Below are 23,475 nucleotides of genomic sequence, written 5' to 3' on the forward strand. Positions count from 1 at the left end.
GGGAAGATCCCACATGCTGCGGAGCGCCTCGGTCTGTGAGCCATGGCTGCTGAGCCTGCGCGTCCGGAGCCTGTGCTCCGCAACGGGAGAGGCCACAACAGTGAGAGACCCGCATACAGCTAAAAAAAATTTTTTACATGTTTAAAGCATTAATCAGAAGAAAAAATTTGATATGTCCCCAAAGGTATTGAAACAAGGCAACTGTTAAACACAACACATGGAGTATCAAGTTAAGATTAACTACATACTCAAAGTTTGTCTACTGTCATGGGTACTGGATTTTTGTATCTCAGGTTGGACCACAGAGAGGCACCCAGAACACTCACTCTCTCCTGACCTTACTTGCCTATGGTCTGGATAATGCTGCTATGCCTGGGAGTAGGATAGTCCAGTCTTTTAAGAATACAGACTTTGATATCTAAGACAGGAATCTGATATCTAAGCTATCTTAGACGGATTGTTCTACCATATTAATATCTTATGTAAGTTCACTGCTTTTGATTCATGTATACTCTATAAAAATACAGAAAGAACAAAAACATTTAATGCATAATTTCATTTATTTATGAATACAGATTAATAAAGGCACAGTTTAAAACAGAAAAAGATATATAGAAAATATTTGATGATATTTTGCCAATCAACTATTTTCCATATTCTGAGGCTGTGCTTTTCATTCACAGTGAATCCAAATCTCTTCCCTTCCTCTTCTGGGTGTCAGGATTTGTCACCCTTCCCATAAACAAAATTGAATCTAGGAAAAGAAAAAAAAACTTTCGGAATTTCTGGAGAAAAAAATGACAATAATTAATATTTCTTAATATTTTAACAAATCATTGTCTTTTTTTCTTTATAAGGTAAATAGGCAATGTCTAATAGCAAAACCCACTCCTTTGTCTAAAATAGATAATTATATCATTATTAATCATTTTCTGATAATTCATGAAGTAAATTAACACCCACAACAGCTTGTCATGGAAAATGCATTAGTCCTGTCTTTCATAAAGGAAAGCAAAAATAAAGTGACAGAGAGGTGTTCTTCTAAGTATAGAGACTCACTCAGGCAAACAGAGAGTAATAAAATGGTGATGAGCATGGACGCATTTTAAATTTAAGGTATTAGCAGTCATCTCTTTATGCATGCAATATAAACCACTGGGGTTAAAAGTGCAGCTTCTCAGATCTCTTCAGCTCTGAATCAAAGCTTACTGCTAAAGACAGTATTTTCACATCTCTAGTGCTTTCAAATCCTCACCTGTGATATAGTATAAAGCATAAATGTAACCACGTAAACATCTATTTCCAGACATTCTGTGTGTTCAAGTGAAAAGGAACTAAGAACTAGAGGACAAAACAGATATAAATATGTTAAAATCTATTCACCTTTCTTTACAACTAGGGTAAGGGAAGTGGCTCTATATCAAGCGTTGCCTTGAGTTATGTCCCTTAAAGTCCTATGTAATAAAGGTTTATTTCAAAAGTGATAAAATAAAATTTTACATAATTTTAAAACTTACATGTACTTGAAATAACAATGGCAGAAATTAAATGAAAAGGAAGAACCCTTTTTCATTAGCTCCTTACTGTTCAGTCCAAAGACAGACACAGTCTTAAAAGAGTCAATAACATGGAAATAGACATAATCTCTAGCAGATTTTTTCTTTTTATGATTATAATTAATAATACTTTGCCTCAAAAAATCTCAGAATAATTCCCAAAACACAAGAAAACAAATACTCTATTTTTCAGATAGATAGAGATACATAAATAACTTCCTCAGGATGTATATGACATTTAGCCACAATAGGAATCAATAGTAACTCTTGTGTCTTTATAATTCTATGGCATTAAAATGCTTACCAGAATTGCTTGCTTGGGGAATTTTTAAAGTAACTTTCATAGAAACTAACCTCATAAATTGAAGATAACAGTTTAAAGTTTTAAACACTGAGAAGTGTGGGACATTACATAAAAGCCATTTGTCCCAGCCTTTTCAATCTGTTTTTTCGACCAAGAGAACCACATTTTGAGTAGAGTCTTCATGCAATCACCAATCTACTCAGTACTAAATTGGACAGATTAGTGAAATCTTCCTTGACATAGTCACAGTGGATTCACAGGCAGGCTGAAGCAGAAATCATTGTTGTTTCCACATGTCTTTTCAAGCCCACTTCTTAAAAAGTGTCCCTCATATTTAATCAATATAGTTATAAAACATCTCCATCAGATGGAAGCAGTTTTTACTTCATAATGTAAAAATACAATAGCATAACCAAAGCTAATGACTTAGAAAAAAAGATTTCTTAGTGAATACCCTGCAGTCTGCTTCTCCCTTCAACCCACGACCTGAGAGAGTTAAAAACACAACATTTTTTAATTATGTATGGAGTACTGTCAGTTTCAAAACCATGATTCACTACTTTCTGAGAAATGGCACGTTTCATGTAGCATCTTTGACAATTTTCTTCTGCAAGTCTCTAACGCTGGCCTATACCCTCAGCCTAAAAGAAGAAAAATTGTTCTTCATTTCCTTAGAAGTTTGGCTTGGTAAGAGGTTTGGATGAATATACTGAAATATATATGATAGGAAGGTAAATACTGATAGGGAAATACAAGTAATGTATGGATTTTGCATAAGAGGATTGTTTGACGGAAACAAAATTTAAAATTTCGGTAAAAATTGGTTGTACTAAATCTAAAATTATTCACCCTCCTACTCCAGAAATTGTCAAATGAATATATTTTATATAAATCATTAAGCCATTTAGTAGTTTACTACACCATGCTAAATCACTAGCTTCATTCCCAGTAATTTCTTCAGTTCATTTGTGAGAGGAAAAATAAATAAATCACTGAATGTGTATTGTCTGAAGGTAATAATCCATTCTACATTTTATATGGCAACAATTTACAGCCTCCAATAAATGAGTGGCCATTCATTTTAAACAATACTTTAAGCGAGTAACCCTAGTTTAGAAAGTCTCATTACAACAGAGACCATAAAACAGTGGAAATTGTCATTAAGGGTCTGATAGCTAATTATTATCATAAATAAATAAATAGGTGAATTATTTTGGGTTTTGAATTTTCACTGCTGTTTAACTGATAGCTATTACATGTCCATAGTCAACAACTTGGAAAATAAAGAGTCAAACATCATTATGCTAAACACCATTATTTCCTAGTGCATTGATACCCAATAAGCTTCATTTCTTTCTGTTCTCCATACTCAATAGTTACATACTGATGGCAAGAAATTAGAGTTACCCTAAGGTCAAATATGTATAGATCAAATGACATACTCAGAATATCTCTTAACACTGACACATCCACTACTAGAATTGAAGTTGTGTTAATACAATCTCAGCAAATCTGAAACTGTCCCATTGTTTCCAAGATATAACTTTCAGAAAGGTCATTCAGCATTAGTTTCATGGAACTTAAAAAAAGAGACTGATATATCCCTTAGGGGGCCCATAATATCAGTATTGCTAGTTAATCTAACAGATTCAGATTCTGAAATTAACTCTGTCTCTTCACATAAAACAAGTTATATAGAGAAAATTTCCATTTTTCTTCCTTCATTTATTCAGTTGTTCACTCATTTACATTTATTGATGTATTCACAATGAACACACTATGTGCCAGGCAGTGTCACAGGTTTCATATATTCTTTTATTTAACTCTATGAGATAAGTACTAACATTATGTTCAAATAGGAGGTGGGGAAAATAAGGCTTAGGAAGTATGTGACTTGTCTTACAACTATTAGTTCATTAAGCTGGGACTTGAACCCCAAGTCCAAACCTTCAATCTCTAGGGGCACTGATATTAAGTGCAAGGCACTTTGCGAAATACTGGGCTGGATAAAGAAATGAATAAGATATATTCTCTTCTCCCCTGGTTTAGAGTCCTCACATGGGGTTATGACTCCTGAGATGTCCTAAATATACACTTAAAGAAAGTTTCCTCACTGTATCCACATTTCTGGCCTCTCTTTTTCATAAGAGAAATTGCAAAAACATCTACTCAGACAATCTGCATTAACGTTGCCATTGTGTCTAACGCCAGTCCAATCGACTACTACCCCTACATTTTGTGCCCCTACCTTTTGTGCATTATCTTTCACAATTGCACAAATTGGAGATTTGGAATAATATTTGACTCCTCCATCCCACTCAGAGCCTATAGCTAGTCACTTATTCTTTTGGAATCTACCTATGAAACCTTTCACAACTGTGCAACTTCCAATTTCCACTCCCTTTGTGGCATCATTGAAAGAAAAGTTGACTTCTGAAACAAAAAAGTCTTATTCTCACTCTGCAACTTTTCAGTTGTATGACCTTAGACAAACTACACAACCTCTTTCTGAGCATCTATGTCTTTATTCATCAAATATCTAACTTATTGGAATGGTGTTAGCTGTCGAGATTGGTATTTAAAATCACCAGCACGTATAGTAACTATCTCGGCAGCTATTACTACTATTGCTCTATTTTAGGTCACTATCATCTATTAAAACACAATGCCTGGTACAAAACAAGCACTCAAGAAATAGGCACGGGGCTTCCCTGGTGGCTCAGTGGTTGAGAGTCCGCCTGCCGATGCAGGACACGCGGGTTTGTGCCCTGGTCCTGGAGGATCCCACATGCCGCGGAGCAGCTGGGCCCGTGAGCCATGGCCCTGAGCCTGCGCGTCCGGAGCCTGTGCTCCGCAACAGGAGAGGCCACAGCAGTGAGAGGCCCGCGTACCACAAAAAAAAAAAAAAAAAAAGAAAGAAAAGAAATAGACACGAAAAAAATTAAAATAAATCCAATAAATTGAAAGAACAAATGATTTCAGATGTACAGACTGAGATTAGCATCTAGGACTAGGTCTATTTAACTTAAGCAGTTCCCCCAGGGAATTCTCAAAAAGGTACCTACCTGTTGGGTTATTCTTCATAATAAACAGAAACGGATGGTTTGCTATAAATTGGTTTCGAGGCAGACTCATGATCACAGGGACATGTATGCCTATGAAATAGAGACAACAGTTATTTAGATGTGCACATTAAAAGATCAGTAAAGAAAATATATCCATAATATCCATACTATTTTTTGTAGACAGGAAAGGTCATTTTGTTTGAGAAATTAACATGTGGAAAAATAACCATTTTCTAAATACAAAGGAATTTGGAATAAATTTAAAAATCGAAGAGCAGAAGAATAAATATTGGATTACTCATTGAATAATTCTAACTTCACATTTATGCTCAATGAAGAAGAAAGCCAGAACTAGTTTCAGTTTAGTGAAAGCATTTGAAAATTTCATCTTTTAAGCAGTAACTTTCTGCTCACTTTTTATTTGTGTTATGTGATTTATCTCATAATTTTTCAACTCATAATTCCTATCCAGGTATGTTTGTACTTTATTTCTATTCTCCAGGTTTGTAGTAATCACATCTGACTTCAAATTTATTTTTTTTAACTTTTCCAAAATTATTCTGTGAGCTCAGAACTTTTAGGATTTGTGCTGTGAATGTGTATGGGATTTTAATTATGACATTAGAAGTTCGCTGACTTAACAGTTATTTACTATAATAATTTGTATCATGCTCCTCCATTGTAGCATTTATCAATATTTCAGAGTGGATAAATTTAAATGGCTGGATTGTTTTTCCTTCTAGATTAAATATTTCTGCACTCAATTCAGATGTTTTATTTACCAGTAATGTAATAATTTTGAATAATTTTTTCAGACCTATGAAATAGTTTTTAAAATGCAACATGTGATCAGAATTGAAAAACAAATGTAGAGAAGGAAAAAACTATTCCTCTACACTTTTTGTTTGTAACTGGGGTGTGCAAATTAAACTGACAAAAGGCAGATTAACAAAATAAATGGTTTTATTTTGTATCCACACAGGAGCTTCACAGAAAAGAAGTGACTACCCAAAGAAGGGGTTATATCATTTTAACAAAAAGTGGTAAATTGTGGAGAAGTGACTACATAAAGGAAAAGGAGTTTGAGTGTCTAGGGGTGGTAAATTGTGGGAAGGTCAATATATGGGGAAAATTAATGGTATAGAAGCATTATTTAGTAAGGTTTTCTTATGCGGACTCATATCAGTGCCAACTTTCATCTCCTATGCCAAAGGTTCCTTCTCTTGGCCTGGAAGACAAGAAGGGAGATACCTCCACACGGGAAATCTATGCCCTGATTCTACCTGAGGGTAGAATCTACCCTGAGAGTAGAGAGCTCTTTTCGTATCTGCTGTTTCTCAATAGCCTTCAGCTCAAAATAACTCTTCTGCAAAAATGGCATATTTGGGGGTGGCATATTCTGATCCCCTGCACAATCCAAAATAACCTTAGTAATATTAAATGCATGGCATTCTTCTACCTGAAATATCAGGGCTATGATAACAAAATTACCAGTGAATATAGACTCATGTCTGAATTAATGAGATAATACAGAAAAGCATAGCCAGTATCATGCCCATTCTCATTTGGGTGAATACTTGAGTTCTTTTGTTCCTGAGCATCCATTGAGTAGATGCCTAAAAGTCAAAATACTCACACTAACTATTTAAGTGTGATACATCAGGGTCACTGCTGATCTCTTAATGATTGTTACGTCCTCTTAGAGAACTCTACACTTAAAACAAGAGGCATCAGGTGATAGCAGAAAAAGTTCTGAACTTGAAGTCAGGGAACCTGATTTCAGTCCAAACCCTACTGTCTATTATTAGCATGACCTTAGGCAAACCACTTCATACATGTGCCTGTTTCTTCACCGACATAATGAGAGGTTCAGACAATGATCTATAAGGACTTTTCCAATTCTGTGTAAAAGCAAGTGGAAAATTTGTCTACGTGAACTAGCAACTTCATCCCAAAGCCACCTTTGATTTCTCCAAGGATTGTAATAGCTCATCCCCTCCAATCTAAGTTCCTTGAGCACAGTAATGCAAAGTCCTTCAGGAGATGACAAAACAGTAGTGGGAGTCCAGTGTGCCCCACCCAGATGTCAAAATGCATCACCTTTACATAGCATTATAAATTAATCAAGAAATTAATAATGTGGATATAAATTTATCAATATATTTAAAGGATGCATATCTTTTACATACAGGTTAAAGTCCAAATGCTCTGAAGCAATTAAAATAGACTTATGAGGAATTCATTAAAGTTGCCCTTCCATTTCTAATTGAATTTAAGGCTTTTCTCCAATTATTTTTTGAGTATTACTTTTATGCAGCACAGATACTATTCAAAATGACATTTGTTCAAGGAAATATATCATAGAAGTGCTTCTCAAGCTGTAATGTGCACACAAGTCACCAAGAGACCTTGGAAAATGCAGATGCTGGGTTAGTAGGTCTGGAATTGAGCCTGAGGTTCTGCATTTCTAACTAGTTCCCAAGGGGCACTGATGCTGCTGGTCTATGCATTACTCTCACAGTTGCAAGGATAGGCCCCAAGTCACTGGAGAGCAGTGTTTCTCAACCTGGGATTCACATTGTTATCACTTAGGGAAAGGTAAGAAAATACTGAAGGCTGAATCTCATCCTCAGAGATACCGATCTAATTATTTTGGGGTGCGGTCTGGGCACAGAATTTTTAAAAGTTTTTCAGCTGACTCTAATGTGCAGCTAAGTTCGAGAGCCATTGCCATAGAGATAACAAGAGTCAAATTAGAAAAGTAGGGACTAAGAGTGCAAAGGAAGAATGAAATTAATACAATTTCTTAAGAGTGAACATTCCTGAGCAATCATGATTTCAGGTTTGAGCCTACAGTTTTCTCCACAGGTCCTGTCTGCTAATGGGCAGATAATCCAATTTACAAATAAGTAGATATCAGTAGATGAGCCTCAACTCGTAATCAAGTCCCTTCCCTTTTCTTTTGCCTTAAACTCCAGCCACACAGATGCATAAATAGCTTATACAGCCATTTTTCCCTTCCTTCAGTGTACTGGACAGCAGGAGGAGGAAAGGAGATCAGAGGACCACAAAGTGGCAGCATCTTCATGCTTATTTCCTCCAGTCCTTCCTCGTGGCTTGCTGTGACATCATTTGTCCTACCAGTTGATGTTGCAGCTTCACCGCCATCTTCGTTTATCTCAAAGAAAACTTGTTGCATGACTTGGGAAACATACACCTCAGAGGAATCTGTAGGAAAATATGCAAGTGCATTGAAGGGTTAAAACTCAGGGCTATTATTTATTGGATCCCAGGTGAATTACATTTTCAAATGAACAAAGAAAAGGAAAAAATATCCAAACTCTTTCCAAGTTAGTTAATTTGCTAGAGATAAATGTGGTTTAGGTTTAGCTCTTGCAGAGATGATGTAGAGAAGATATGGAGAGACCAAGTTTAGCTCAGATATAAAAGATAATGATAGAAGGCAATAGCCTCAAATCAGGTACTCCACTAAGTGAAATATTTGAATGGACAAAGGGTTTTGCCCCCCTTAGTCATGGGCTACAGGCAAGATGAAAAAGGCTTTACGGATTTGAATTAATCCCACCCTATATCTTCGACCTCAAAGCCAACTTGACTTTTAAATTCCGTATTGGGTTTTGATCTGAGTTTAGAACAAAATTTACTTTCCTTCAAGACTGATGAGGCGATAAAAGTCTAAAGAGCTTTTGTGTCATTTGTTACAAAATCGCTTCAGAGCTATGCTTTAAAACCTGTCCAATTTCTCAGTGTAAGATAGTGTCTTAATAACGTTTTGTTCTGCCATGGAAACAAGCTGAGAGAGAAGGCCCCTCTCCTCGCCTTGGTGAAACTGATGTACGGGTGAAGCATTTCTGGTATAGTGACCTGTGAAGTCTCCTTGAGAAGGGGGAGTGAAACCATGAGTTCCGAAGCCACCTGACACCCCTCTGTGTCCAGACCCGATAGATCTGACAATGTTCCTCAGAGAGACAATGGAAAGGTGGTCGTGAGTTCAGTGGTGGCGAAAGGGTGAGGAAAGGAAGGCAAGCCTTGAAACTTGAAGAGAAAAGGAGTTTTGTCCCTTGTGAGAGAGAAAGCTGATGGGACTCAGGTGGACTCCACCAAGACGACCGAATTTAGAAGGATTCATGAAGAAATAATTTAGTCAAGGGGAACCAGCTCTGACAGCTTACAGAAAAGTAAATCCCCTCAGGCAAGATAGAGAGATGTCATCAAAGGGTTATTTGCATAAAAAATGGCTTCCTAAAAACAACTCCAAACTGCTTGTAATGACTCCGTCTGGGCCCGATTACCTCTCGTCCTCATCTCCTACCCTCCTCTCCCGGACAGTAGCTCCAGCTACAAGGTCAAGCATCAAGACTTTAGCCCCACCTCTCCCTCTGCTTAAAATCCCTTTTCCCAGAACTTTCCCTGATTGGCTCCCTTATTACTTAGGTCTCAGCAAAAAATGACACTTCCTCAAAGCAATTGTCCCTTCTCACCATGTCTAATTCTGCTCTTATCTGATCTAAATCTCTTTATCCCATGACTCTATTTTAGTTAATCCATAGCATCTATCACCTCACCATTTAATTAATTAATTACTTGTTAGTTGTCCATCTGCCCTAACAGATGTAAACTTCATTAGAAGAGGGAATTTGTAGATTTTATTCAACTCTAGAAAACTGCCTGGCACATAGTTGGCTTTCAATAAATACTTACCAAATAGATAAATCAATGCATAAGGCTATGTCTAGTGATAGAAACATGTAAGATGGAGAAAAGGGGGCATCCACATCATTAGTGTGGGTTAACTAAAATGCAGGAGTGTGGTTTTTTTAAGGTCATGCAAATAAGCACGTTCTTTTCCCACAACTGCCTGGAATAAGATAGGATTCACATACAGAGCACAGAGTAGACGACCAAGGGGCTCATGCAAAGAATGAAGACCGAAAAGCAGGTTGGGGTGGAGTGGAGAATTTCACGCATGCAGTTTAGCACTGGCACCAGACCAAGTGACTCCCTGGCTATTAGACTGAGCAATTTGGTCTTCTGTATTCCATCTTACACAGAGGGGGCCCGGTCTTGGAAAATGAACAGGACTTGGGAGATGATAGATTAGAACAAGGGATCTGAACTTCATAAACTCACTGGTTTCTACATCTTTGCAATAATTCTTTCCCTTAATTTCCTATGAAAATTCCAAGTATGTCTTTGTCAAGTAAAGAGGACAAGAAACTTTCAGTAGCTTTGCTAGAAGATGTGCAAGTAAATATTAATGTGCCATTTACTCACTTTTCTTTTGTATTTAACATTTACTGAGTGTCCACTATATAACAGATGTTGAACAAGGTGATTTACATATATTCTTTTTTTTCCACCACTAGGATATATTATCTCATTTAATAGATTAGAAAGTTGCAGCTCAGAAAGGTTAAATATTTTACCAAAGGTGACACAAGAAGTAATAACAGTTAGAAGTCAAATATTCGTCGCAAAGTTTCCAAAATAACTCTTTTGAAAACGTTTCATTCAAAACTTGTGAATGACATGAGTATAAGACAGTGTCTCCTTTGTGTAACTATCACACAGCACTAGCATTGGACTGGTTCACAGTAGCCTTTAGCAAATGTTTATTGTCTACTTACAAATGGTAAGTAGGGATGGCAGGGAATTAATTCACTATTCTCCTGAAGACCAGAAATAGTGCCAGTCTTGACTGTGGTCGTTCTATTTCAGGCAATAAGACAGAATCAAAGAATCAAGGGAGTTCAAACAACTCAAATAGGCAACTCAGAGCAAAAAATGTTGCACATTTATTCTTTTCTGTTCCGGGTTATTCTCTTGCACAAATTCTTTCATAAAGCATTTTGGAGGTATTTTCTTGATAAATCTTCTTGTAAAAGCAGATTTTATAGAAGTCACAAATTGCTGGAAATTTGCCCAGCGAGTGGCTGTTTGAAAGTCTGAGATACAGCAAGTGAGCTTCCGAAGGCCAGAAAGAAATTTAAGAGGAAGAGGTGTTTAAAAAATGGCTTGGTTTATTTCAAGTTGGTGAGGTGTCTGCATTCCAGGACACACTTAGATAGCATCCTGTTGCAGTACTTAATTTTGACTGTCTCATTCCTGATGCTGATGAAATTGTCAGAGAAGTCAGATCTATGGCAGTGTGAGAACAAGCAGCTAAATCATGCGTGAAGGTGATAATGAACAGCTATGTCACCTGTGCACCCCACCCACCTCCTCCAGGAAAACTCATTCATTCTATTCATTTACTCACATAATTGATGAGTGCATAAATTAATGAATACTTCTCCAAAGCCCAAATTTTATGTAGGAATACACAATAATGCTGGGTTATGATATCCAACCCCATCAGACAGACAACAGTCCTATCATTAGGACTGTTTTTATATATATATATATATATATATATATATAAAACAGAAGACTGAATTTTAAAAAGGGTAGATAACTTAGGACAAATTGGCCCTCTTCATCCATTTTTTTTCTCTTTAGTTATTTTTGAACTAGTGGGTACTGCCAGGATGAGAAAAATTAAAGACTGTTTTGGGCTTTGTTGTGTAAGTAAGTGTCTTAACTGTACACAATTTCCCAGGTGCCAGTTAGCATAAAAGCTCCATCTCCTCAGATGTGTTGTCAGTCTCAAGCTAAATCTACAAACTGCAGCATTACAATTTCTAGATTGTGTTCATCATCCAGCAGCTTGTGGATGCCTATTTCATGGCCTCTAATATTACCGAATTAACATTTGCTAATTGGTTTATAAAAGTTTTATTAATTCTGCTTAGATGAGAGCCTCAAAGTTGTAAGTCCCATTATTCAGATAAGGAAATCCAAACAGGGCTGGAATAAAAAGCCCATATAATACTTTTCCTACACAGTCTCACTGTAAGCATGGTTAGAAGGCTTAATCTAACATTCTATAATGCTGACTTTCATTAAGCAAAACTACTTGAGTGCAAAATAGAGTGCTTGTTTACAGACAGCTTGACATGACTATGACATTTATTCTCTGTGTATGTATCTTCTGGGGCCAAATGCTCTCTCAGTTTTAAGATCAGTCAGTTAACATCATTACTAAGAAAACATATTTACATGATAATATAAGAATAATTTTCCATATTACCTGTTATTCCAGAAAGGTCACAGCCAACACTAAATATCTCAGTTATATTCAATGAATACAAAGCTTCTTTGAAGTCTAATTTTTGTTCTACTTTAAATCTGTTTTAAAAAATGAAGAGGAAAATTTTTGAAACACTGTACACATTTTCCACCAAAATGATTTTTATAAAATGGATGACTTGGAAGAGATTTTATTGTGAAATATTTTGTTTTCATTATCCCAGTTACATTTCCTCACTTTTCACACCATTTTTTCCCCAGCTCCACTGAGCAGTTCTGAGTTGCTAATAACTTGTTTCCCAGATAAATGGTTGGTTGGGAAGGGAGAAGCAAATACTCTATTTTTTGAAGTAACAATTATCCAACAAAACAGGGTGAATTCTAGCTAAGTTTTCAATTATTTGCTTCTTTGCTAGAAATGTAAAGCTTCCCTCCAGCAAATCTACACACTCAGATTTTTCACATCATCAACGATGGTTCCTGGCAGGCATCCAAGAGACTATGAGCCGGAAACAAAAGCCAACCGTCCTTAAAGAAGATTGTTGGCTACTGAGGTACAGAGAGGGGGCATTAGTAACCTTCGAGCCTTCCTACCCATTGTCACAGTTGATGTGACTTCCTTCAGTTTACAGACACACCGAACATTTTCCCCCAAAGCCCTGTATTTTACAGGTAAAAGACTGAAAGGGAACTAAATGTCTTTCCAATAAAGTAAAAATTATAGGAAAAAAAAAAAAAAAAGCTGGCCAATACTTCTAATGCACGGCCCTAAGTTAGGACTCCAGATTCTACGCAAGTCTCCAAGCCTCGATTTGCCTGAAGAGGGAGCTTCACCAAAGAATCTCAAAGATTCTCTCAGGTACTGATCTTCTATGATTCCAAGTCAACAGCCATCAGTGACCCTCACTTTCCCATTTCAATAAAAAGGGGGAAAAAAAAAGAAAGAAAGAAGCTAGTACTTACTGGCTTTAGAGATGCTAGAAACATCCATTTACATTTTACAACCAGGTTGGAGACTTTGTTTATGAAAGACAAGAGTCTAAAGTCCTCCAACAGGGGACTACGTATATTTCCTACCTCAGGGAAATCCCAGGACAGCTCCTGCCCAAGGAGCTCTGTCTGTGCCCTAGCTGGGCCTTTGCCCCCGTGCTCTCTGGTTTGAATGCAGACACGATTGCTCAAGCACAGGATCCTTGCTTACCTAACAGGTAGGCCCACATCTGGGGCTAGAAATTAGCTTGTGCAATCAGTCTAATTAGATCATTGTTTTAATTGCCAAATACTGAACAAGCTTCTTAATTATAGTTCTTCAAAACAAGGAACATGCTGTGGCAAAAATATACTGGCCCTAAATTATTTCTTGGTAAACTATTATGCCCTTTAGGAAGATGTTGATTCATTCAGAACCCTAGCCAACTGGGGATGGGCGCAGCTCAACATGCACATTAAAACCTACTGATAATGAAAATAACTTGTTTTATGCCAATCATTTTCAACTTCTTCCTTTTAACTTCCTGCTAAGAAAGATAATATGAGGCATGATGGCTTTGAGGCTTTGGGGTTGTTCTTTTTTTTCTATTTTCATTACCACACTTTTTTTATACTGAATGGAGTATGGGCTTCTAAAAGGTTGAGGATAAATGTCCTAGTCCACCCATAATTTGGCTATTTTTAGTATAACAGTCCAATGATTTTGGGATAATGACAAAAGTACTGCAAGACTTATTACAACCTCTAATAAGGTCTAATCATACCAGAGAGTCATTTAAGTAACAGTCTTACTCATAACATAGTCCAATGAAACCTACAGTGATAGAAACCCATTCAACCATTTAATAAAAGTATAATCTATGGCCGATTTCTAATTAGCCATAATTATGGGAGCCATGAATAGCCAGGTGTGAAGTAGCACATCCATGTGTTAGCAGTTAATATAGATCATAGTTTTTAATCTTCACAAAAACCCTAGGAAGTGAGCATTATTATTCCCATTAACATATAAGAAATGGAGGCTTTGAGAAGGTTGATTTTCAGACTCAAGGACAAGATAAGAGACAGGGCTAGGATTCAAATGCAGGTCCCTTCCAAGTCAGAGCTAATGTGCTAACTTCCACTGCCTTCTAATCTAAATATAATCAAAACTTGTAATCTCGATCAATACAATATGTGTAGTGTTAATTGTGTACCTCTTCCAAATTTTGTGAATCTTAATATTTATTCTAGATGTGGTTCATTTCCTCTTTTCCTTGACTCTTCTCTAAAATTGTCAAAAAAAAATACAGCTAGGGCTTCCCTGGTGACACAGTGGTTGAGAGTCCGCCTGCCGATGCAGGGGACACGGGTTCGTGCCCTTGTCCGGGAAGATCCCACATGCCCCGGAGCGGCTGGGCCCGTGAGCCATGGTCGCTGAGCCTGCGCGTCCGGAGCCTGTGCTCCGCAGCGGGAGGGGCCACAACAGTGAGAGGCCCCCGTATCACAAAACAAACAAACAAACAAACAAATACAGCTAAAGGTAAAAGAATGAGTAGCAAAAGGACTGGATAGACAATTACCAACCAAACAATCATGAAATGAATGTTTTAGCATATGTAAACATTATCTGCCTCCTTAAAAGGCAGCAATTTACTGCCATAGGCTACCATTGTGCTTAAAGGGGTCTCACACAGGTTAAAGCTGCAGAAAAACGAAGAAACACCATTCAGAATTTCTGTCAGAAGAAGGAGTCACTCCTGGTCTGCAGGCCCTACTGTGGATTGGTGTTGTCCCTTTCTTCTCCTTTATACCTAGGACTCTTGTTTAACGACAAAATGTCTTTGACTGATTTCCCTCAAGGTCCCTGTCCTTATTGTTTGGAATTCCACTTTTGATACAGTGGCCTTGAGTCATTTTTGGAAGGTTCAGGCTTAGAAACAACCAAGTCTTAGGGCTGCGCACAAGGATAAAAATATAACACAATCCTTGACAGTGGTGGACTTGGTCTATTATGTGAGTACGTAGTACTTTCTAGTCACTTTGTGTGTGTGTGTGTGTGTGTGTGTGTGTGTTTGTGTGTGTGTGAAATATTCCATTGGCCTCAAGGGCTGAATTAAAAATGCTTTCTGTCACATAGGAAACATATCTGGACAACGCTTAATGTACACTTGGATTCCAATTTGTATCAGTGTTTGATACGCTAAAGTGAAAGAACATTTAGAATCATCATTGCAGCTGGTCATGACTTATCTATTCTCACAACCAGCCTCATTTTCCCTGAGGTCACTTTCTCTCACCCACAGACAGTTCACATTCACGCACTTAAGAGATCCAAAGCTGGCCAAGCCTGGGATGGATTTCTAGCCCAGCAAGAATATGATGTCCTATGGAAGCTGTTATCTCTCTCTGAAAGTATCCGTGGAACTGCTGCATCACATCTCTTACCTGGCTGCTCATCCTATCACTGCGTTGACCATTTGCTCTGTTCTGTGCTCTCCCTCATGTTTGCCCCACATTACACAAGAGTTTTCCGACTCCTGCAATTTTTCCGACTCTGCCATTTGCTAGCTGTGCGACCACAGGCAGGTACTTATCTGTCTGCACCTCAACTGTAACCTGAATATAAAATAGATCTCTTTCAAATTATGGTGGTGATTAACTGAGATAATGGCAAAGAGGGGAAGCATCCAGGATAGTGTTGGCATATTAATGGATTGTCAAGACATTTTAAAGTTGAATGAGAATAATAATAAAAATAACAATGAGATAATACTGAGTACTAAAAACATAACATTTTCTCATTTTACTCCTTGCAGCAACCCAAAGAGACATGTATTATTAGTCTCCCATTTAACAATAAGAGAAAAATCTTAGGCAAGATGATCAAAGTCATGCAGTAAGGAGATGGCAGAGCTCTTGGTCTTCAATATTATGTTCTATTTTCCATAATCTGGTTTCAACAGTTGATAAAAGATACTGTGAGATGTCACATCAGTGAGTATTTTTAAATATTCAGTATCTCAGAAGAGCTATGGCTCTTGCTTAGTTATTACGATACTTTTGAATAAAAGTGTAGTATTTAACAAGTTCAAAGACCCAGTCTGCCAAAAATTTAATGACAACTATGAAGCCTCTCCCAAAGAAAACATATATATGACCTTACACTCATAAACTTGCTAATAATTTCAAGAGCTTCAAGGACTCTGAATTTTGCCCCAGAACTCTCCAGAAGTCCATGGTGCCCAGTCAAGGACTGCTACAAAAGAAGAAGAAAATCAATGTCTTCTCATTTTCCTAGAAAGTCAAACTTAGAACCTCAGAACTATCTATTCCTTCTTAACTCATATCTCGTTAGTCACACACCCCAATAGATGTCTTTCTGCTTCACCTGCCTCTTACTTTCCCAGTGAGGCTGCTCCTTTAAGCACTCATTACTTAGTGCGCGATTTGTTGCAGTGGTTTCTGAACTTACCTTTGGGGCTTCAGTCTTTCCCTCTTTAACGCATCCTGAACATCACTATTATTCAGATTAAAGTAACAAATGCTCACTGAGCAGTTACTACTTTTTAGATGCACACATTGTGATGGTGTCGTAGAAAGGAAATACGCATAGCTCCTGACCTCAAGAAGCTTATAGTCCAGTAGCGAAGACGAACAAATAATTTTAATATAACTGCTATGCAGAAATAAACACAAGGTATTAGGAGAACTTTTCCTAGCAGGGAGAAGGGAAGGTGTTGTGGAATCTTGCATGGAGAAATCAGAAAAGCTTTCTAAAACCCAAACTTGGTTTTAAGGACCAATAGAAGTTATACAGAAAAAAATGGGAATGGGGGGGAGAATGGAGAGAGAGTTCAGACAAGTTATCCAGCATGAACAAAGGCACTGTGACTACCAAATATATCTTTCTAAGATGCTGCCTTTGTCATTCCGTCATCCTACTTGGAAATTTACAATAATTCCCCATTGCATATGAGACTTTTCCCTCTTGATTTTTTTAAAGCCCAGTGCAAATCCTTCTTCTTCCATGAAGCCTTTGTTTACAATTCCAGTCTCTGGTGCTCCCTCTCCCTTCTCTCCTCTCTTTTTTCATGAACCTCTTAGTGCTTACTTGTACTATTCTTACAGTATTTACTGTATATTGTTAGTAAACTTCTTGTGCAAATCTCGCACCACTCTAAGTGGCCACCATCTTATCAAACAGGAGTCCTGTCTATCACTTTGCATCTGTCCCAGTCCCCTGTTCACAGTGGGGTCCCAATCAATCTCTGTTTTGAACAGGAGATAAATGTTCTAATAAGTAGTAAACTAATAAGATCATGAGGCTGTGAGCCAATGGAAATGAGACCTAATCCTGTCTCCCAGCACTTAATTGAATGTCAATCAATTTACTTTTTGAGTGACATAGTTTCCTTATCTGTGGAATGCAAGATAAGGAAACTATAACCAAGTCACACTATAGAACTACAGCATTTAGTATTAAAATGTAAATATTAAATGCTTTACAAAGTTAAAATGTTATATAGATGAAAGTTTCTTGTTTTTTACCTTATTTACATGTACTAAATGATCAATTTTGCCCATATATATATACATAAAAATACAATCTCAAACTGTTTCTTATACAGAGAAAGAAATTTGATACATAGTAAGGGTATGCTAGACTCATCAACCTGAGGAAATCTGACTACTAAGATGTTTATAGGATTCCATATTAAATTTAGAAAAAGTAATGTGATGATTTTAGCTGGTATCAAACTGTAGGATAATGTCCAAAATTAAGTATCCAGTATGTTACAAATAGTAAACACTAGAAAGCACCCTAGTATTTTTAGACTATACTCTATATCTTATTGGCCTTGATTCTAAACTAGACATATATCAAAGAGGGGAAGGAGAAGTGTTTCTATACTGTTTCTAACAGTAACTATAATCTAGTCACTCACACCCTCTTTCCTACTCTTGCTTATATACAAGCATTTTTTGTGTGTGTGTGTGTGTGTCCGGTACGCGGGCCTCTCACTGTTGTGGCCTCTCCCGTTGCGGAGCGCAGGTTCCGGACCCGCAGGCTCAGCGGCCATGGCTCACGGGCCCAGCCGCTCCGCGGCATGTGGGATCTTCCCGGACCGGGGCACGAACCCGTGTCCCCTGCATCAGCAGGCGGACTCTCAACCACTGCGCCACCAGGGAAGCCCCTATACAAGCATTTTTATGGTTAATTTTTCTTTTCTTGGCATTTACTGAACTTTGCTCCCAGAGAGGTTTTCATTTATTTATTTGTACAATGACAAAAATTTTCATAGTTGGTGTTATGGGTTGAACTGTGTCTCCCTCCCGCCCAAATTCATATGTCAAAACTCTAACCACCAGCAGTTTATAATGTGACCTTATTTGGAAACAGGGTCATTGCAGATGTTAATTAGTTAGGTTGAGGGTGTAAAAAATTTAATAAACAGAAATATCAGTTAAACAGAGTTGGGAGACCAGAATGGGGAGCTTACATGCTCTGTGAGGACAAGGGTAACAGAGCTCAACTGGAAGAAGAAAGACTCCTCTTCCTTCCTGCAAGGACTCAGCCAATGAAAAGCCATAGACTCTTTACTATAGCCCCTCCCAACTTCCTTTCCCCCTCTATAAAAACGTTCTCCTTCCCTTGCCATTGGAGAACTTGCATGTGGCCCACAATGGTTACAGACCCCAAATTCTCTGTTGATTCCAAATAAACCCATCTTTGCTGGAGAAAATCTGACAGTCTATTTGATTCAGGTCAACAGGATCATACTGGAGTAGCCAGCCCTTAATCCAACGTGACTGGTGTCCTTATAAGAAAGGAGGATGCTGTGTGAAGAGTTGGCCATGTGAGGCAAAGATTGACGTAATGAAACTACAAGCAGTGGAATACCAAGGACCCTGAACAATTTTCCCTCTTCTATACTGAACACAGATTTTTTGCTTGTTTGTTTGTTTGTTTGTTGTGGTACACGGGCCTCTCACTGCCGTGGCCTCTCCCGTTGCGGAGCGCAGGCTCCGGACGCGCAGGCTCAGCGGCCACGGCTCACAGGCCCAGCCGCTCCGCAGCATGTGGGAACCTCCCGGACCGGGGCATGAACCCGTGTCCCCTGCATCGGCAGGCAGACTCCCAACCACTGCGCCACCAGGGAAGCCCCTGAACACAGATTTTAAATGGGTATTTTTCTGTTATAAGGAAGTTGTTCATTTTGGGGAAAATGTATTTCAAAACTTTCAATCCATGATCTGAGCGCTCAGGAAACTTAACTCAATAAATGTGTCCTGATGGATTAAAATTATTCATAAACTTAACAGATAAGCAAATCATTCCTTTAAGAAATCAGAAGGCTCATCCTTTTAGTAAAAACGGAATACATTTTAAATGTAATGTTGTATTAATGTGATTGAATAATTGATAACAAAATTTTCAGTCTTGGAAATTTTAAAAATGTCAGTTTTATTTCTCTAGAGAGAAGTTTCCAAGGAAATGACTTGGGGGGGGGGAATGGGGAGTTAGTGTTTAAAGGGGACAGACTTCCAGTTTAGGAAGGTGAAAAATTCGGGAGATGGATGATGGGGAGAGTTGCACAACAATGTGAATGTACTTAGTGCCACTGAACTGTGCAGTTAGATATGGTTAAAATAGTATGTTTTATATTATGTGACTTTTACCACAATAAAAAAACATTTAAAAATAAAATAAAATAAAAGAGTAGTATTTTGAAATACAAATAGCTACAGTTACAGCAGCTAATAATAGTAATTAGCTACCATTACTGACTGCTTGGAACTATACTAAGCTCTTTACATATATCATTTAATCCTTTAAATGACTTTATGAGGTACAGAGTATTATTATCCATTTGCAGATGGGGAAGCTGAGGGTGTGAAAATTTAAGTAACTTTCCCAAGGCTAAATAGCTACTCAGAGGTGGAGCTGGGATTTAAATCCAGAACTGTCAGACTCTAAGATCATGTTCTTCAGCACTGTACATACCCCTTCTGAGTGTGTCTCAATAATTGTGCAAAATAGCACTCACAGTCAGTAGAGAACTTCCCAGAGATGCTTCCTTGTAGGAGCAAATGGCTTTGCTCAGTGGGATCTGCCAACTTGCTAATAACATTGCATACAACATCCTGAGGTTAAGCAGGGGTACTGGTCAAAGAAAAGAACAAAGCCCACGAAAGACAACGGCCACTGAGCTAACCAACCACCAATTCCCAAGGGAATCCTGACTTCTTATTCAGTCCCACCCCCCTGCCTAGAAATGAGCTGGTCTCTGGGGGAAACTCAGAACTAGATTTCCTGGGATTATTCCAAACATCCTAAGCACTTCTCTCTTCCCTTCTGGATGTTGAGGTCGGATAGCATCGGCTAATCCAGTGCTAAAACCTCTATATCGCATGGGATCGTGCAGGAGAGAGACATCAGGTAGACATCAGACCCACCCCCTCACCACCACCACACACAGACAGGGCCATGTTCTGAGTCTGTGGATGAAGAACTGCACCCAGAAAATGGCAATGGGGCCCCCCAGGACTTTGTGCAATCTTTAGATTGCATTATTTGGTCAAGTGAACCCAGTACCTTATTAGATTTACATTTTCTACACCTCAGCAGCTCTCTAGAAAAGCAAGCTCCTAACTCATTCCCATGTATTGTCTTTTCTATTTGGCAGGCAAGCAGGGAGGAGAAAGAAATAGAAAATATAGAAAAGGAAAAACAAAATGTTCATAATGCCATAACCCTATTACAACTAATGTTAACATTTTGGTAAATTTCCTTTGTTTCTTTCTGTAGATTTGTTTCTTTATATAGCTGTAATCATTGTAAAAAATTTTTAATCCAGTTTTTTTTCTATTAAAATATACCACAATTTTTTCTGATTATCACAGCCTCCATATCTATCATTGTTATTGGCTAGGTTACATTCTACCACATTTTTCTTAAAATTCATTTACTGTTGAACTTTTACATTATTTCTGTATTTTTTCAAAATAAACAATGTTGTGACAAAAAAAAAATCTTTGGTGCCTGGAATTTGTTTGGAAAAGGTGGTACAACTGCCAACTAATGTTTCTGCTTCCATATAACTGAAGATTCGATTTCACCTTTTAAGGCAAGTTCTTCATTTGTTTGGGAAAAGCAACGCAGTGAGCTTTTTTAATGCAAATAGAACCCCTGGGATGGAGATGGAGAAGTCTGAGATGATGAAAGTGGAATCTGTTCTACCCCATATGAAGACGTTGTTTTCATTAAGGGTTGAAATCTACTGGTATAGATTCCTATTACGACTAGGAATCTGGCCTTAGAGGGGATAGAAGAAAATCTGTGTTACCTTCATTTTATGCTAGGAAAAGTTGGAGGACTCTGGATGCTGGGTAGGATGGAGATGGGAAAGACACCCCTTTTGGGTGAGTGGGCCCCAGTACCATGACAATGGCAGGCTAAGGATAATAATGGACAGGGGAAGACTCCCTGGTACAAGAAATGACCTACGTTCCAGGAGTACTGAGAGTAAGAGAATCAACATGAAGCAGTGCCTGGAGAGCAGAGGTAAAATCTTGGCGGGTGTTAGAAGAGAAAGTTCTCTGAAGAGAAAGACTACTAAGCTCCAGCCTCAGAGAGACCAGAGGGACTGATTTGGAGAGTTCTGCTTAACAAAATCAGTAGTTGGGGAGCAGGAGTAGCTTGTTGAGGAGAGAACTACAGGACAAAGACAAGGTGACAGAAATACTTAAAACGTTGGTGAGAGTACAATTGAATTAACTGACTGGATCCTGGCTGACTGGGAAAGTAAGGCAAAGTCAAGAGGGTGGAGAGGTGGAGGGCCAGGAAGGCCTTGATGAGTTTGAAGAAAAGTTTAGAAACGAAGGCACAGAAAATAATCTATTAGACATCTGTCTCTTTTTAGAAGTTCAGGTAGAGTGTGATATATTTGGGCACCCCTTACTCTCTGAAGTTTCTCCTGTCTCCAGGAACCATGATATCAAAAAATTAGGGTTTATAATTATGGCTTCCTGAGATACACCTTTGTGATTTCCATTTTGTATTAACTATCTGAAATGACCCCAATATTTCATAATAACTATAAATGGAAAGTAACTTTTAAAATTGTGTAAAAATTTTAAAAATTAAATATTTATATAAATATATATACCCCAGTAATAAAAAATGACCCTAGGATTCTATTTATATTTTCATGACTCTTACAGCACTATCTGTCAAAGGCACTTTAACATCTCTTTTAATTGTAGAGTACTGCAAGAGTCTTGGGGATTATATTTTCCTTAAACACAATAGAAGACAAAATATTTTAAATTCCAATCAGGAATAAAAAGTTAGAGAAAGATAAGTGTGTATAATAAAAAGAATAATAATTCCTTTAAATCCCAGCATTCTGTTTTGTAGACTTACATTTCTTCATCTCTTTTAGAGAATATTGAGTACTTAAATTCCATCCTTCTCATGGCAAAGCAATGCTGGCAATGTTCAGACCTGCCTTTGTAACCATAAAGTAGAGTAACAACTCCAAACGGGTTTTTTTTTTTTTTCTGTTTGTCAATAGCCTTTTCAAGCATTGGTTATCTTTCAGCCAGCTATTCAAGTCCCTCTATAAGTGAAAACATAAGAACAAGAATGATAAAATGGCATTACCAACCTAGGGAGGCTTATTTCCACTTCCTCTTCTTGCATCTCAGAGAACCACTGCAGGATTTGATGAGCAGTAATTAGCTTTTCCATTTCTTCTATGTTCACATCTTCTGCAGGAAGTATGATAATTAAACTAAACTCATCACCTTTGTAAGGTAATTCTAAAACCTGGTAGTTCATGGAGGACTCAGAAAAATAACCTGGAACAGAGAAAAATAAAATATTGATATACTTGGCAATTCCCAAAATAGTGCTTTAGAGTGTGATTTTTTCATATTACCATATTTTGTTCTCAGAAGAGTTTTCATCATCGGAATTTTGACTGCTGCACCATATTTATGAGTGAAATTCATCAGCCTTGTGTCTTCTTTTCTAAATTTCTGTTTCCAATCCCCCTTGAAATAAATAGCGTTCACCAAAACAAGCCGAGTCAGAGGGCCAAATTCTTCCCCTGAAAATATGTCTTTAATTTTTCCTGTGAAAGGAATAGAGGAAGAGGTGGGAAGAAATATGCAATAGTTATTCAAAGGAACTGCTTTAAATAGAATTAAAACAAAATTTTATTTTGCTAATCAGTTAAAAACAGGGTGCCTTATCATTTAAACTTGGCAATTTTGAGAACAAAGGGGAGCTTTATTAAATATTTCACTTAGAAACAGGTACAAACAGGATTTCACTAGGAAACAGGAGGTACAGGATTGCCTTAGGCAAATTTGGACACATCTAGTAATGGCCTCTCTTTAGTGAGATTATTTGTATAAATTG

General features: G+C 37.7%; 1 protein-coding gene across 1 annotated transcript in view; it reads right to left on the bottom strand.

Annotated features, from left to right (window-relative positions):
* Positions 1-677: 677 nt before the first annotated feature.
* SERPINI2 (serpin family I member 2) overlaps positions 678-23,475 on the bottom strand; it is a 29,843-nt gene continuing 7,045 nt past the window's right edge. Inside the window, exons 3-8 of the mRNA XM_059063656.2 lie at positions 22,991-23,185; positions 22,718-22,910; positions 12,076-12,173; positions 8,067-8,153; positions 4,926-5,015; positions 678-754 (exon numbers count right to left, since the gene is read on the bottom strand). Of these exons, the coding sequence (XP_058919639.1) occupies positions 678-754; positions 4,926-5,015; positions 8,067-8,153; positions 12,076-12,173; positions 22,718-22,910; positions 22,991-23,185 (740 nt within the window). The remainder of the gene's footprint in view (positions 755-4,925; positions 5,016-8,066; positions 8,154-12,075; positions 12,174-22,717; positions 22,911-22,990; positions 23,186-23,475) is intronic.

This window comes from Kogia breviceps, chromosome 5 (genome assembly GCF_026419965.1).
Source record: "Kogia breviceps isolate mKogBre1 chromosome 5, mKogBre1 haplotype 1, whole genome shotgun sequence".
NCBI classification, from domain to species: Eukaryota; Metazoa; Chordata; class Mammalia; order Artiodactyla; family Physeteridae; genus Kogia; species Kogia breviceps.